A 15,672-nucleotide genomic window follows, 5' to 3' on the forward strand; every position below is an offset into this window, starting at 1 on the left:
TAAGTCAGTCGTGTTTAAGACCTGTGATATTTATGAAAATCGCTCCATCAATCAAAGAGTAACTGGGAAAATCTGTGTGCGTGTGTGCGCGCGCGCGCGTGTGTTGGGGGGCTTAATTGCGAGTCATTTGTGAATTATTCACTAAATATTTTGTGTCCTTTTGTCCTTTTTAATTAATTAATAATAATAATTAATGGAACCTAAAGAGTTTAATCAGCGAGAAAAACAAACAAACGAGGAGTTAAAAGGAAAAACTCACCGACTTCCGCTTCCGTTTCTGCTCCACCGGCGACCAAAACCCGCTGCGTTACCTTCAAACACCGTTTGGGTCGTTTGGTACCAATTGGGCACTAATTGGGTCACGTGATCCACAGAGCCCCAATCAACGGATCAATCAACGGAGGTGTGTTGCCTTCAGGTACAGGCGGACTTCGGACCCGAGGCAACTTTGCGTTTGCAAAACCAACTAAAATCTCTTTTGACAACTTTTACCAATTCTCCACTAAGCTAACTTAGTCGGAAAACTCAAAAAGAGATAAAATATTATAAAATTGCCGTTATTTTTAAAACGAACGGATGCTCTTTAAACAGACGCAACCGTCCAGTGCTAATGACGTCACAGCGGCGCGTCTTTTCCCGTCTGACGTCAGTTGATTGAACATGGAAGCACGAGGTGGAACAGCGGAGGGAAGAGAAGGACAGACGGTAAATGTTCAACACAAACACCTTTAAAACGATGGTTTAGAGACGACAACGTAGAAACGTCTCCGTCCTGGTGCGAAGACAACAAAACAATCACGTATTTACAGCAAAGTGTCTCCGACAGATGACGAGTCCGAGCGTCTCGGCCTCTAAAATCCACCCTCACCTGAGCTATGCCATCAGCTAGCTGTAGCTTAGCGCTAACATTTCATTTTCTCCCCAGAAAATTCCTGAATTTGAAGAAACCGACGTGTAATAGTTGCGTGTGGGTAGAGAAGAACCAGTTTGGACCAGCAGCCTTGACTGGAAGCGGTTCCAGTAATAATCTCCAACTGGGTCAGCCGCTGAGCGCTGAACAAACATGTGACCTGAGCGGATTGGGATTGGGATTCCACACGGTTTTCCCATTCTTCCCAACAACAACTGGCGGGTTGGTGAACATGCGGCGCGTTAGCATCGCGGACGTGCGGCGCAGCTGCTGGCGTTTTCACGCGGGCCAAACCGACGTTAATCATTTCCCCAACTGTCATTAAAGAGACGGACGAAGGGTCACACCTCGTTGGCCTGCAGCTAAACGAGGCGCGCAGCGGCGAGGCAGCTGATTGGCTGCCGGGCCGTGTGATCACACTTACTGGGCCAGAACAGTTTTCACTAAAAACCCAGCTAATGATTAGCATCAGGCTAATGCAGCGCTGCCCACAAAGGAAAGACAGAAGGGAGAAAGTGTTGGTATAAAATACTTTAATAAATAATAGGCTCGTTCTAAGAACAAAGACCAAAGAAAATCCACTAACAAACCAAGACTTCTGACCAAATATGTACAAAAAAAAACAATTACAGACCGAGTCGAGTGGGACAAGCATGAAAAGGCAGCTGAGAAAATGGGATGTCGAGACTTGAAATACGCTTTATTATCGCAGAGAAACCAAACTAAAACGTCCTGTGGAGGAGTTCGTAGTGCAGAGACAGCTAGCATGACGACGCCAACACACCTGGTTCCCTTCATTAGACCAGAAACACGGGGGAATAACAGGGCAGAGGGCCTCCTGTTGCTATAGCAACGGTAAATCTATGACTGATCTTTTCAAAGATTTGGACCCTGTTTTTAATTCAAACTATATTAAAAAAAATGTACGTCAAACCTTTGGGGTTTAAGAAAAAAAAAGTTTGGATCACTAAAATCAGCACAGAAACGTACATTAGCATTAGCATTAGCATAAACTTTGTGGTGATTTAAATTATTTCCATGATTTGACTGAAACGCTCAAATTGCTTTTTCTTGTAGCTGCACTGAGCAGTAAAACCAAACGAAGATATTCGGGGATTAAAATTTATTTCTCGTAATTCCGACTTTAGATCGTAACTTTCTCCCGAATTCCGAGGAAGCTAATTTTCTCTTCCGCTCGGCTGTTAACTTTAGCACGTTGACGCGTCGCTACAGCCGGAAACTGGAGCGCTAGCGCCGACGTGGTGACCTAAAAACGGAATGACGCGGTTTCAAAACAAAGCGGAAAGAACAAATATGATACAAAAATCATTTAAGTTATTAAATTCAAATATACACAGGCATTTCTTCATATGTACATATTTACACGGCAACAGAAACAGCATTTACGAGGGACGAAGAGCTGCTAGCGGGGATTTTTTTTTTCCCTTTTTATGAGTTTATTTAAACGCTAAAGGAGGAGAAAAGAGACCAAAGTCAAGGCTGAAGGCACTTTTCCACCAAATACTGACAAAACGTCATGAATGTAAACAAAAACGCTGTTTTTTGTCCATATTTTCTTTAAACTGGGAGCGCGTGAAGTGTAGAAAAGGCCCGCAGGTTCAGGCTAAGGCAGGAGGTCCGACCCGAGCCCAGGAAACGGACCCGACCGCTGCCCAGAACCCCGAAGACCACCGGAGGCCCGTGGGGGTCCGGAGGATGTGGCGGTGGCCGGGGAGCAGCCTGTAAACATCAGAACCACCTCGGAGCGTCGACCCGTTTCCTGCCGTTGTTGTTCCGAGCTGCAGGTGAAGAACTGAAGATAAAAGAACATCAAAGCGTCACTTCCTGTTCCCGAAGGCGCCGCCACGACTTCACACGTAGTGGTCTCTAATGTCCTCGCTCAGCTTGGCGGCGTTTAAGTTTTTACAGCGGTTATCTTTCGGGCTGTACGGCGTCCGGTGCGGCGCCTTCACCGGGCCGCGGCGCGAGGTACAGATGAGCCCCGCCCTGGTCGCCGCCCCCCTGTCCTGCCCCGCCGCCCCGGGGCACTTCAGCGGTGGGCACTTTTCGCCAGGGCCCACCCTCTTCTCCTCGTCTTCATCGAGCTCCCCCTCCAGCTCCGCCTCCTCCACGCCCTCGGCGCCGTCGCCCGTCCTGTCGGCCCCGCCCATCAGCTTCCTGCATTCGTACTGAAGGTCCCTGTCGCGGTTGTCCTTGGCGGCGTTGCTCCGCAGCGGCTCCAGCTGGTTGTTGACCGTCATGTCGTCCGATCGCGCCGCCCTCTCGCGTTCTTTCTTCCTCTTCCGGGTCCAAATGACGCAAACGATGATGCAGACGATCCAGAGGAGACTGAAGACCACGCCCAGGACCGGGACCAGGTAGCCTGAGGACCAGCCCGTTAGCGTTTAGCTCTGTAGCGTCACGTGAAGAAGAGCTGATCATGTGACTCACCGATGGGCGGGGACTCCACCTGCGTCTCCACTTTGACCTCCACCACGGCCAACATGACCGTGCTGTTGTGGCGCTTGGACAGAGCGTTGATGATGGCGCTCGCCGCCTTCTGGATCCGCCCACGGTCGCCGTCGCTGGACAGACTGTCCTCCTCGAAGGACTGAGACAGAGCAGGAGAAACCGTAAAAATGGAAGCGAGGACGAGCAGATGTTGTCTGACGGCTTCCTGCGTTGCCATGACAGCAAAAAAAAAACATTCCTGGTTTGTTTTTGCTGGTTTTAACAATAAAGTTTTGTCCGTTTGAAGTCTCACTGGGGCAACAACACAAGAGGGGGAAAAGAATGAAAGACTCATTCTAACATCTGGCGCCCCCCTGCTGAGACCGCAGAGGGCGGAGCTAATTGCCTAATAAGTAGCTGGGGGGGGATTATCTGTTCTGGGGGTGTTCAGGGAGAACAGACAATAGAGCGGAGAACAGCTGCTCCACAGACAAACGCGGAGCGCCTGCTGGTGGCCCCGCCCACCCACGTGATTGACAGGTCTCTCCCCGCCATCATCTGTGAAAGATCAACGGCCTCATCGGTTTTAGCCAACGGCGCCTTTGAGGAGCGCCGGCGTTTTCTACAGATGTGAGTCCTCAGTGGGCGGGGCTAAAGGCTCAGTAGATGTGGGTGGCTGTAAACCCCGCCCTCCTTCTCCTGTAGCTGTCAATCAAAACATCACACACACGCTAATCCCCCCCCCCATTAAGAGCTTAAAATCCTGCAGCGAGAATTGCGAACAAAAAAGCAAAATGCTAAGACGTGAACGTGCAACACCGGCAAGTGTTTGTGTGGCAGTCACCATGGCAACCTCCACCGCGTCGCTGTTGGCGTAGGACAGATCGCAGAGGATGAGCAACGCTCGCTCGTCCGCCAGCGTGTGAGTCACGGGGAGATACCGGAGCTCGGAACAGACGTTCTCCACCGTCGTCCCCTGTCACACACACGCACAGAAAACATCAAGCTATGCTAATGCTAAGACATTAGCTGGCGTGCTAACGTCCCGGAGCACTCCTCACCTTTGGGACTTTGTCCTTTTTGAAGATGAGCGTGATCCGAGCGCAGCTGTCGTCAAGGTAACCGCTGTTGGGCTCACACTGGGTGTTCAGGGGCGCCGGGGGGTCCGGCGTGGAGCACACCCCCCACTGGTGGCACGGCGGCGTGAAGCAGGTGAGGAACGGATGCTGGATGCACTCGTGGCCTCCGGGGCAGGAGGGCGCTGCGGCGTCTGCGGGAGAGGGAGGAGCCTGGAGGCGGCAGGGCCGACGCCCACATCTCACCTGGAAACACGGGGGGGTTTAGAACCGCGGCCCTGGAGCGGCGGCTCACCTGTGATGTCAGAACCGACCTTGGAGCAGCGGACGTTCCCGTCGGCGCACCGGCACGTGTTGCACTCCTCGTCCCAGCGGCCGCCGTGGGGGAACTGGAGGCCGGCGTGATGGCACGATTTCCCGAGTCCGATGACTGAAACGACAACGTGCGGTTTAGGCCCGAAGTTTCCCCCGGAACGCGACCCCAGTCCTTCCCTAGCAACAATCGCTAGGCGCACTCACAGTCCTGGCAGCGCGGGCCGGCGTGGCCCGGCGGGCAGACGCAGCGGAAGCCGTTGATCTCGTCCAGGCAGGTGGAGCCGTCGGCGCACGGGGACGACTGACACTCGTCGATGTCTGCGACGAAAACAACCGTTTTTTCTCATCTTCCAGAACCCTGAAAAGATCCTTTTTCCCAGAAGGCCGTGGGAGAGCGCCCTGACCCGCCGGCACACTGGAGCTCGCCAGCAACCCAAAAGGTTAACACCTTCTTCCTGAAAGGCTCCCTAATCCTCCTCCCAGAAACAATCTACTCGCGTGACCTTTCACCCCTGACCCCTCCCGCCCACCTCGCCCTCTGAGCACCCCAGCCCCTCCCCCCGATTCCCGGGCACTCACTGATGCGGCAGTCGGGTCCGGCGAAGCCGGGGGCGCACTCGCAGCGGAACCAGTTCACGCCGTCCACGCAGAGGCCGCCGTTGTAGCTGCAGGGGGAAACAGGAAGTGAGTTTCTGACGCTAGCGTTGTGCCGCTAGCACGACGGCGAGCTGCAGCTGATCCCAGATCAATGTCCACGCTGGGTATTTAATCCTGCCCGACCCCTCGCCGAGCCCCGACACACCTCCAGTGTTCAGCACCGGCCCCGGGTCGAGGCCGGTGAATGGGGAGAGCGGCGTGCAGCCACCCCCCCCCCCCGAAACCATAGCAACCGCTAATGCCTCTCACTATGGGGGGGGTGAGGAATGTGGGGATGGGGTTTAACTAAAATGGTCACACATTAAATCTGAGGAGCTTTGTTTTCATCTGCCCCGGTAACACCGGACCTCTGACCACTAAAAGGGGGAGGAGCTAAAGGCCCCCTTGTAGGGGGCGTGGCTTGAGGTTTAGGCTTACCAGGGATGAGGGTTACAGTCGTCAACATCTGCAAAAGAGAGGAGAGACGTCAGCGACCGGTTCTGCTGCTTCACTCCGACCACCAGAGGTGACGCAGGTGACCTACTCTGGGTGCACGTTGGCCCCTCCCACCCGTCCTTGCAGACGCAGGTGAAAGCGTCGCCGCTGCCGACGCACGTTCCCCCGTTCTCGCAGGGACCCGAGTCACATGTGCTGTTCTTGGCTAGCAAACAAAAAAACAGAAACCATGCTAAATGTTTCCATGGTAACAAGGGGGCGGTGCCTGATTCAGGTGTCTGACCCGTGTTGCAGGTCCGGCCCCCCCAGCCTGACGGGCAGCTGCACAGGAAGGAGTCTCCGTGGTCGTAGCACGTGCCGCCGTTCCTGCAGGTCGCGGGGTCGCACTGGCTCACACCTGAAACCAGCAAGACCGGGAGTCAGTGAAGGCATCGCCACCAGAGGGTGGCGACCCGGGCGGCGGTTCTGGCGCCGACGTACGGGAGTGGCAGGTCTTCCCCTTCCAGTTGTCCACGCATTCGCAGTAAAAGTCGTTCACCAGGTCGACGCAGCGGGCGCCGTTCTGACAAGGGTTCCGGCCGCACTCGTTCACGTCTGGAAGGTCAACGGGGGTCAGCGCGCGGTCACGTGACCGATGGTGTAAAATGGCGCCCCGCAGCGCGGCTCACCTGCGTCGCACAGCCCCCCTCCCACCCGTCAGGACAGACGCACTGGAAGGCGTTGATCCCGTCGATGCAGGTGCCGCCGTTCCGACACGGCGAGGACGCGCAGTCGTTAATGTCTGCGGGAAGGAGAGAATCGTTAGCGCCCGCGGCGTTCCCCCCCCCCCCCCCCACGAACGTGCGGCGTGCGGCGCCGACTGACTCTCGTGGCAGTAGATCCCGGTGAATCCCGCCTCGCACGAGCAGCTGAAGTTCCCGGCGGGCCGACTGATGCAGCGTCCGTGGGGGCCGCACACGTTGGAGGAGATGTGCCACGCCCCCTTCGGGTGTCGTTGGGCGCCACGGCGACAGTGCAGCTGTCGATCACTGCGGACGACGGATTGTTCCCGTGTGGTTATTGGGGTTTGTGCGAGTGGCGTGTGCGACGGCGAGCCGGCGTTTCACCTCTGCACCGGTGGGTCTTGCAGTGGTCCTTCAGCTCCGAGCAGGTTTTCCCCTCGTAGTCGTCGGGGCAGCTGCAGTGGAAATCGCCCGTCAGGCCGCGGCAGCTCGCCGCGTTCCGGCACGGGTTGGGGCTGCACGGGTGCTTCTGGACCTGCGGGAGGCGGGACAGAGGTCAGAGAGGGGGCGTGGCCAGCCGTCCTCGCCGGCGGCGTGGGGGGCGTCACCTCGCAGGTGGTTCCGGCGAAGCTCGGCGGACATTCGCAGATGAAGCCGTCCGGCAGGGGGAGGCAGCGCCCGCCGTTCCGACACGGAGCGCCGGAGCAGCTGTTCCTCCGCAGCTCGCAGTGCCGACCCACAAACCCCGGCGGGCAGACGCACTGGTGTCCTCTGGGCGAGTCCTGAAAGCGACAGCATTTCATGTTACTGGGCGGGTTCGCGACCTGGCCGGAACGCCACCAGAATTTTCCGGGTCACACCTTGCAGCTTCCTCCGTTCTGGCACTGACCGTGGCAGCTGTTCACGCCTGCGAAGGGAAACCAACAACATCAGCTTCCGATCCAGCGACGCCATAACGGTGGCGGTCAGGTGCTAAAGCTACAAGCTAAAGGATCCATGCTGGGACGGAACGCCGGAGGCGCCGGTCTGGACGCGCATGCATGCAAACACAAGACGGAAAAGTCAGAATTTTAGCCCGGAAAATCGAGAGTTTGGAGACAGGAAGCTGACGCTACGAAAATAGTGATGAAAAAAGGCAACATTCACTGTGCTGACGGCTGAACATTAGCATGTAGCTCATTTCATTATTATTTCATAGTGAGCTGTAAAATCCTGCTGATAAATCCGTTTTCTTTATGAACGTGGACAGAAAACGACAGGAAAAGAGTCATGTTCAGAAACGAGTGAAGCAGCTAGGAGCTAGCCAGCAAAGGAAGCTAAAGGAAGCTAAAGGAAGCTAAAGGAAGCTAAGAGTGCTAAAGGAAGCTAAAGAGTGCTAAAGGAAGCTAAAGGAAGGTGGGAAGGGAACAGCCTGGTGACTGATGGCGTCTGATACTAACTGAGCTCACAGTTCCGACCCGCCCATCCAGGGAAGCAGGAACAGTGAAATCCACCAATCAAGTTTTTGCAAGAGTAAGAATTGAGGCAAGGCCTGTCCAGACACTCATAATGTCTGTGGATGAGAGGGGGGGGGGGGGGGAGGGAGAGAGGAGGGGGGGAGGAGGGAGGGAGGGAGGGGCGAGAGGGGGGAGAGAGAGGAGGGGGGGGGAGAGGAGGGGAGGAGAGAGAGCAGGGAGAGGGGGCAGAGAGGGGGAGAGAGAGAGAGAGGAGGGAGAGGGGGGAGAGAGGAGGGAGGGGGGGAAGGGGGAGGAGAGGAGGGGAGGAGAGAGAGGGGGGGGAGGAGAGAGAGAGCAGGGAGAGGAGGAGGCAGGGGGGAGAGAGGGGGGAGAGAGAGGAGGGGGGGAGAGAGGAGGGAGAGGAGGGAGGGAGAGAGGAGGGGAGAGAGAGGGGGAGAGAGAGGAGGGAGGGGGAGAGAGGAGGGGAGGAGAGAGAGGAGGGAGAGGGGAGAGAGGAGAGGGGGGAGAGAGAGAGAGAGAGGAGGGAGAGGGGGAGGGGGAGAGAGAGGAGGGAGAGAGGAGAGGGGGGGGGAGAGAGGAGGGGGGGAGGAGAGAGGAGAGAGAGGGGGGGGGAGAGAGCCATGAAGCTGTTCTGAAGCACCATCACCAAGCACAAATTAACTCCTCCCACAAATCTTTGCAGGGTTAAAACCCGACAGGTGAGTTCAGGTGAGGTCAAAGGTCAACAGCTTCACACTCATCTAAAGTTTTCACACATTTCATTCAAATACAAGTTAAAGCAGCTCCGATGCCCAGCCCCCCCCCCCCCCATCAAATTCCCTGAAGGCCGACCAGGAGAATTCCGAGTGGTCAGTTTCAGAGGCGGCTCCCGCCAGATATACCCCCCCCCCATCAGCCACCCCCCAACAACCCCCCCCGCCACGCTGTCGTCCTCACTATAAACCGCCACAACACATTAATACCCTCCCAGGAGGTAAGCGGCACCTGTTGGGCTGCTGAAACCAAAGCCGCCGCCCCCTTCCCAAAGACCGCCGCCCCCTTCCCAAAGACACGCTGTCCCCAAATACCCCCCAAATACCCCCCCAGCAGGTACTGACCCAAACTCAGGACGTCACTCTGGCACTTTGGCTAATTTTTTTTATCAATAAAAGTTTCAAAGGAAAAGTTGTTGTTTGGGGGTTGAAGCCACGCGCCCAGCCCCGCCCTAGTCACGCCCCCAGCCCCGCCCCCAGCCCCCCATCCAGGCATCAGAATCCTCCGTGTGCATATTTAGAAGAACTAAAGTGTTTCCTGGATGCACTTGAAGAGGGCGCCGCCTCACCGTAGCGTACATTCTGGCCACGCCCAGTCTGGAGCCAAACATGCCGGCGGTATATTTGGCGCCCGTGGCGAGCAGTTGCCAGGCTGGGGGCTATTTTTAGCTCCACCCAAGTCACCTGGCTCGAGGGGCAGATGAGACGAGCGTCTCGTCTCCCTCACACGCGCGCGGCTGAAACCGCGTCAGGATAAACAAATCAACAAACAGGATTCCCGAGCACGCCGGCGGCGGCGGCGCCGCGGGGGGGGCGTTACCTATCTGGCAGGTCCTGCCGGCCCACTGAGGGGGACAGATGCAATCGAAGCCGTTGACCATGTCGATGCAGGTGCCGCCATGGAGGCAGGGGCCGGACGCACATTCGTCGGTGTCTGGAAAACAAACGGGAGTGTCAACGACATCATCGCGTCTGGAGGCGGGGCCAAAGGACGCCGCCGCTCTCACCTTTGGCGCAGGTGGGCCCGGACCAGCCCGGCGGGCAGTGGCACTCAAAGCCGGACGGGACTTCGTGACACGTCCCCCCGTTGGCGCAGGGATTGGACGCGCAGGCGTGTTCGGCTGAACGGAGGAGACAGGATCAGGGCCTGAAAGGTTCTGGTTGGGAACGTTGGGAACGTTCGGAAGGTTACCGATCTGGCAGTTCTTGCCGGAGTAGCCGTCCGGACAGGCGCAGTTGTACTCGTCCGGCTCCGTGTTCATGCACGTCCCTCCGTTCCTGCAGGGCCGGTTGGTTCCGCAGTAGTTGAGATCTGCCGAGGACAAAAGATCCGATTTGTTCGGAACGTTCGGATTCCTGAAACTTCCAGAGGACTTCCTGATGTAACGTTCGCTGACCGTGGGAACTCTGCCCGCCCAGCTCACTAATCACACTCCACTGTCCAAAATACAACCAGACACAATAACGTGTTGCTACAGTCTGATTGCGGGTTACGAGCGCACCAAAGTCCACGTGCACGCCGGTCCCCGCAAAGGCAGGAAAACCTACGCACACACACACGCGCGCCACATTGTCCTGACCTTTGTCGCAGAGCAGTCCTCCCCAGTTCTTCTCGCAGATGCACTCCCACGGCACGCCGCAGGTCCCGTGCACGCACCCCGGGTACGGCAAGCACTCGTCGCAGAGGGCGCCCTGCCAGCCGTAGTTACAGCTGAGACACAGGTGGGAAACGTTTCACAGTTAGTCTGGTTTTCCTCACATCGTGGGGACCGTGTCCCCGTCCCGTCCGCACGCTCGTTCCCAGAGTTGCGCAACAGAAGCCGCGGAGAAACAGTAAATTTCCCTCATTTCACAAGCGAGGGTGTGTGTTCGTGTTCCCGCTGGAGGGAATTTCAGCCGGTCACACACACCAGAGACGTGAAGTTAACGTTAACTTTCACACTGAGGAATGTTTGAAGAGCCGACCAGATGATTCCGGACCTGTTGGGGAGAATCGCTCCATCCGTGCGCCTGTTACTAATTTTAGGACATTCCTGAGGGTGTGTGAGTGTGTGTGTGTGTGTGGATAGCATTGTTCAGCGAACAGAATCGGACCGTTTCACCAGGCCGGTGTGTTCCTCTGAGTGTGTGTCGCCTGTTCGCTGGAGGTCAGACGTGAAGCGAGCGGCGGCTCCGGCGGATCGAAGGCTGCAGGGTCTCGGGGGGGGGGTGGGGGTGGGGGTGGGGGGGGGTTAGCTAATCTGTTGGTTTATGGCAGCACTCTGTTATTCCAAGGCCAGCACTAACCTTCTCCACCTGTTCTGTCATTTCTCCTGTCGGGGCTATTTTAGGCTTTGACCCGCCCCCCCGGCCCCCCCGCCGCTGCCACGCCTCACAAACACTACAAAATGGATGCCAGGCAAACACTTAACAGTGATATACGGCTGGGGGCCGCGGCACCATGAAATCAGCCCTCCTCTCATCCAGGTGGGAACGTCGACATTTTTAACACAAAATAACATAAAATCGGGATTTAATGTGACAAACCCGGAGCTAAAGCGCCTGGCGGCCCCCTGGTGGCCGGAGGCGCTATCTCACAGGTTACACATCAAAGGCAGGTGAGAACAAAGGAACCATCAGAAGGGAAAAGAAGAACTTTGTTGATGTCAGAGATCCAGATGTGTCTCCAGATGTTCATCTCAAACATCAGGCCAACGGAGATCCGTGACGCTGACTGACGTCTCATCTCAGCCCGTTAGCATGCTAACGCTGGCTAGGAGACGCTCCCCACGCGTCCTGCTGGCAGCTAAAGACCTACAGATAATGTAAACATGTGGGGAAATCTATATTTATTCATGTATAATTACATTTGAACTGCTGTTACGAGACTTCAGCCCTGTCCTGTGTGTGTGTGTGTGTGTGTGTGTGTGTGTGTTGTGTGTGTGTGTGTGTGTGTACTGTTTACTACTGTCCGGCGCTGTGGTCGGCGCTGCTGCCGGCCCACTGCTGGCCGTGCAGCGGTGGCGGCGTGGACAGCCTGTCTGGCTGCTGGAGTGCGGGGGTGAATGGAGGTGGCGGTGCCCACAAGCCCTGTCGCCGGGCTGCTGCTGCCCCATCAATGGGGGGGGGGGGGGGGTAGGGCACGGGGCCGACCGGAGCCCAAAATATCCCAGCAAATAACCCTTCTCCACCACGGCCCCCTCAGGCAACCCACACCCAGAGGGCCGAGCGTGTGTGTTGTGTGTGTGTGTGTGTGAGTGTGTGTGTGAATTATTTACAGACGAGCCTCGCACCTAAATCCAGCCGACGGACTTAGCCCGCTGTTGCCTAGCTACATGTTTGGTGGTGTCACACGTAGGTTGTGTGTGAGAAACAAACACTTTCTGGCTTCTCCTCGGCGCCGCTTTTAGGGATTTTCTTCTTCTTTTCTTCTTTTTCCGTTCTCCTGTTTTTTTAACCCTTCGACCTCCGACTCAGCTCCAGGTTCCACGGATCCGTCTGGCGATCGGGGGGGAGTCCTCAAGGTTCCTGTAGCTAAAGGTGGCGGCGCTACGATGCTAAGGTGGCTACTGTTTTTTTTTGGGGGGGGGCGATTTTCTGAACTTCAGACCAGAAGAGCAAAACTGAAGCGGCTGAATGGATCTGTGTGTTCTGCCTGAGTGGATCCACCCTGCCGGCGAGGCGGGCGGCAGCCATAACAAGGATGAAGAGAGGAAGAGGAGATGGGGGCAGCAGACGGGGGGGGGGGGGGGGGGTCGGGGTTGGAGGAGGAAACATAACAACGGGCCTCACTATCTGTGTTTGGAACAGGAAGCAGAACAATGGCTGAGGGATGGGGGAGGCCCCTCCCACACGTGGGGGGAGGTGAACGCACCGCCACCAACGCCGTGGCCCCTCCCCCCGCACGCACACGCCGCCTCTCGCCAACCTTCCCGACGGCGGGCTCACCTGCACTCCCCCGGCGTGGCGCAGGTCCCGTGTTCCGGGCTGCATCCCTGCCTGCAGACGGCTGGGGAGGAAAAGAGCGTCCGTCAGATCCCGGCAGAATTCCTGCAGAATTCCTGCCGCTTCCGCCGTTTGTGTGCGCTAACAACGGAAACGCTGAAGGTGTCCAGCATTCCTGACATTCCGGCGAACTTCCACGGCGTTCCCGTGAGGCCGGAGCGGCCTTTTCCTACCTGTCTTGCAGCTCGTGCTCAGGTTGGTCCAGCCCTCCATGCACTCCCGGTCCCCCAGGTGGTCGCACACGTAGTGGCCGAAGTAGTCGTCCCGCGGGCGGCACACCTTGTTGCACTTGGGGCCGTAGTAGTGCTCGTCACAGCGCACCCTGATGGTGTACTCCAGCCTGGCGCCGGGGCTCTGGGACGCCACCGTCTGCTTCTCCTCGCCGGGGTTGATCATCCCTTTGTAGATGCTGCGCTGGATCAGCAGCTCTTCGCCTGGACGGGAAGAAACCAACGTTAAAAAGGTCTTAAAGCAGCTCCAGTTGCCCCGTTGGTGCCTCTAAACCAGAGTGGAGCCATGGCTGAAGTTACCATGGCGACGTGACGGGAAGCTAAGTTCCTCTGAATCACACAGTCTGACTCTGCCAGAGGGATTTGACCCAACAACCTGGCGATAACCGAGGAATTCCTGTTCTGGTGCTCATCAGAAGAAACCCACTGAAAGCTGCCAAGAATGTGGACGGAAAAATAGGAAATAAGAGAAAAGTGGAGCAGCGAATGTGCGAGGCCAGCGCGGGATATCCGCCCCGCGTCCTCCAGAGCCGCGCCGGAAATAATAAGAGACGTGAGCAGATGAGGAAGGGCAACATCGGAAAGACACCTTAGCCTCATCTCAAAAATGCTAGCTAACGTTAGCATAAGCTTGTACCAGGAACGAAAGTCAAAGCTGGGCACGATTCTAATGACGGGTCACGTTAGCTAGCTAGCTACTAGCCAGATTAGCTTCAGCGACAGCCGTTTATTCGTGTTCTTCATGTGCTCCTCACATCTCTTCATCACTTGGCAGTTTGAAGCAACTAAATGTTGCCCGAGATTTTATCTGCAGAGCAACAAACGCGTCCACGGCGTCCCACATGGCCGAGGCTCCAACACGGCGCCGCGGCGCTCCGCGCCCACCACTCGCTCACTGCTGTTCGTCTCCAGCAATTAGATAAAAATATGGACCAATGGCGCTGCGGCGAGGTCGTTGTTGCCGGGGAGAGACGCAGCGAGCGGCTCCACGAGCGGCTCCACGAGGGGCGCCGCGGCTGCCCGCCACAGCCTGCTCCACGAGGCGCTCGTCGCCGCAGCGCGGCACCTTCTGACCTTTGACCTGCAGCTCGTTGCCTCTAACAGCGGCGACCTTTGAACTGAGGCCGTCACTTTGTTTACCTCCGCCGCTCATCCGAGGACACAGAGACACAGACCTACGCACGCCGTTTGCTTTCTGGAAAACAGGGAGTGTTTCGTCAAATGAGGGAGAGTCGGCTAAAAAAGCGCTCCGTAATCCAGGTGGTTCCGCCAGATCCCTCCGAGCCATTAAACAGGCAGCTAATAGCCGAGCACATGATCCCAGCAGAGGAACAAACGGACGGTAAACAGGAATTTCATTAAATATTGACTTTGATGATTGTTTGAAGCAGCAACGTTTGCAGGAATCAGAGCGCCAGCAGCCCCGCCCTCTTCTCTACCAGCAGCCCCGCCCTCTTCTCCGCCAGCAGCCCCGCCCTCTTCTCCGCCAGCAGCCCCGCCCTCTTCTCTGCCAGCAGCCCCGCCCTCTTCTCCGCCAGCAGCCCCGCCCTCTTCTCTACCAGCAGCCCCGCCCTCTTCTCTGCCAGCAGCCCCGCCCTCTTCTCTACCAGCAGCCCCGCCCTCTTATCCACCAGCAGCCCCGCCCTCTTATCCACCAGCGGCCCCGCCCTCTTCTCCGCCAGCAGCCCCGCCCTCTTCTCTGCCAGCAGCCCCGCCCTCTTCTCCGCCAGCAGCCCCGCCCTCTTCTCCGCCAGCAGCCCCGCCCTCTTCTCTGCCAGCAGCCCCGCCCTCTTCTCTGCCAGCGGCCCTGCCCCCTTTCCTGCCGGAGGCGGCGGCTTCCCGAAGCGTAAACAGTCACAAAGCCGTGGTCTTCCTGGGGCCCCTGGAAGCGGCTGCCTGGACCTGTTGGCACAAAGCTCAGCGCAGGAAGTGCGTTCACGCCTCCACCTGCAGACGCTGCTCTGATCCCTCTATCATTACAGCGTCGCCATGACGCCATCGCGTGCGTCGCTGCCAGACGGGGACGGAGCTGGGATGTCCTGAGTTAATCTGGAGCAGCACCAGAACCATCACTGGAGAAACTGGGACAAGGAACTCATCATCACACTTTCTCTCCCTCCCTCGCCCTCCCTCTCTCTCTCTCTCCCTCCCTCTCTCTCTCTCTCCCTCCCTCCTTCTCTTTCTCCCTCTCTCTCTCTCCCTCCCTCTCTTCCTCTCCTTCCATCTCTCTCCCACGCCCTTTCACTCCCTCTCTCTCTCCGGGGGTTTTTTAATCTCCATGGCAACCGGCTGTGGTTCACATACAGGTGTGTCACTCGGTGATTCGAACTCGTTTTCGTGTCTCCGTGTGTGAAAGCTGCTGAGTCGGCGTCTGAAGTTGTTCCTGATTTGCTGAGTGTGAAACTGATCCGGGACCTGCGTCGGCAGGTAGACCCGGCAGTCCACCGTCCAGGCCCGACCCGTGCACGCCTGCCCGACCCGTGCACGCCTGCCCGACCCGTGCACGCCTGCCCGACCCGTGCACCGCCTGCTGCTCTCTCTAATTGGCCGCTCCTCTGCTGGAAGCTGCAGGTCGACGCCTGCGCTCCCGCATTTTCCACCAGAATTCCCGAAGGTGCCGGAGATCAAAGACATAAAAGACATTTGCAGTCAAGGTGGAACCGACTTGGACGTGTCCACCGTC

General features: G+C 57.3%; 1 protein-coding gene across 1 annotated transcript in view; it reads right to left on the reverse strand.

The window, feature by feature from the left end:
• Positions 1-1,426: 1,426 nt before the first annotated feature.
• Positions 1,427-15,672, reverse strand: part of LOC130540144 (protein jagged-2-like) — a 21,549-nt gene continuing 7,303 nt past the window's right edge. Inside the window, 24 exon segments of the mRNA XM_057059089.1 lie at positions 1,427-3,293; positions 3,362-3,521; positions 4,206-4,337; positions 4,423-4,683; positions 4,752-4,867; positions 4,957-5,070; positions 5,332-5,417; positions 5,827-5,854; positions 5,933-6,049; positions 6,128-6,241; positions 6,325-6,438; positions 6,513-6,527; positions 6,530-6,625; positions 6,709-6,829; positions 6,832-6,872; positions 6,951-7,101; positions 7,175-7,348; positions 7,427-7,473; positions 9,596-9,709; positions 9,783-9,896; positions 9,968-10,087; positions 10,356-10,486; positions 12,703-12,763; positions 12,933-13,193. Of these exon segments, the coding sequence (XP_056915069.1) occupies positions 2,782-3,293; positions 3,362-3,521; positions 4,206-4,337; positions 4,423-4,683; positions 4,752-4,867; positions 4,957-5,070; positions 5,332-5,417; positions 5,827-5,854; positions 5,933-6,049; positions 6,128-6,241; positions 6,325-6,438; positions 6,513-6,527; positions 6,530-6,625; positions 6,709-6,829; positions 6,832-6,872; positions 6,951-7,101; positions 7,175-7,348; positions 7,427-7,473; positions 9,596-9,709; positions 9,783-9,896; positions 9,968-10,087; positions 10,356-10,486; positions 12,703-12,763; positions 12,933-13,193 (3,200 nt within the window). The 3' untranslated portion in view covers positions 1,427-2,781.

Source organism: Takifugu flavidus, chromosome 16 (assembly GCF_003711565.1).
Source record: "Takifugu flavidus isolate HTHZ2018 chromosome 16, ASM371156v2, whole genome shotgun sequence".
In the NCBI taxonomy this organism is placed as follows: Eukaryota; Metazoa; Chordata; class Actinopteri; order Tetraodontiformes; family Tetraodontidae; genus Takifugu; species Takifugu flavidus.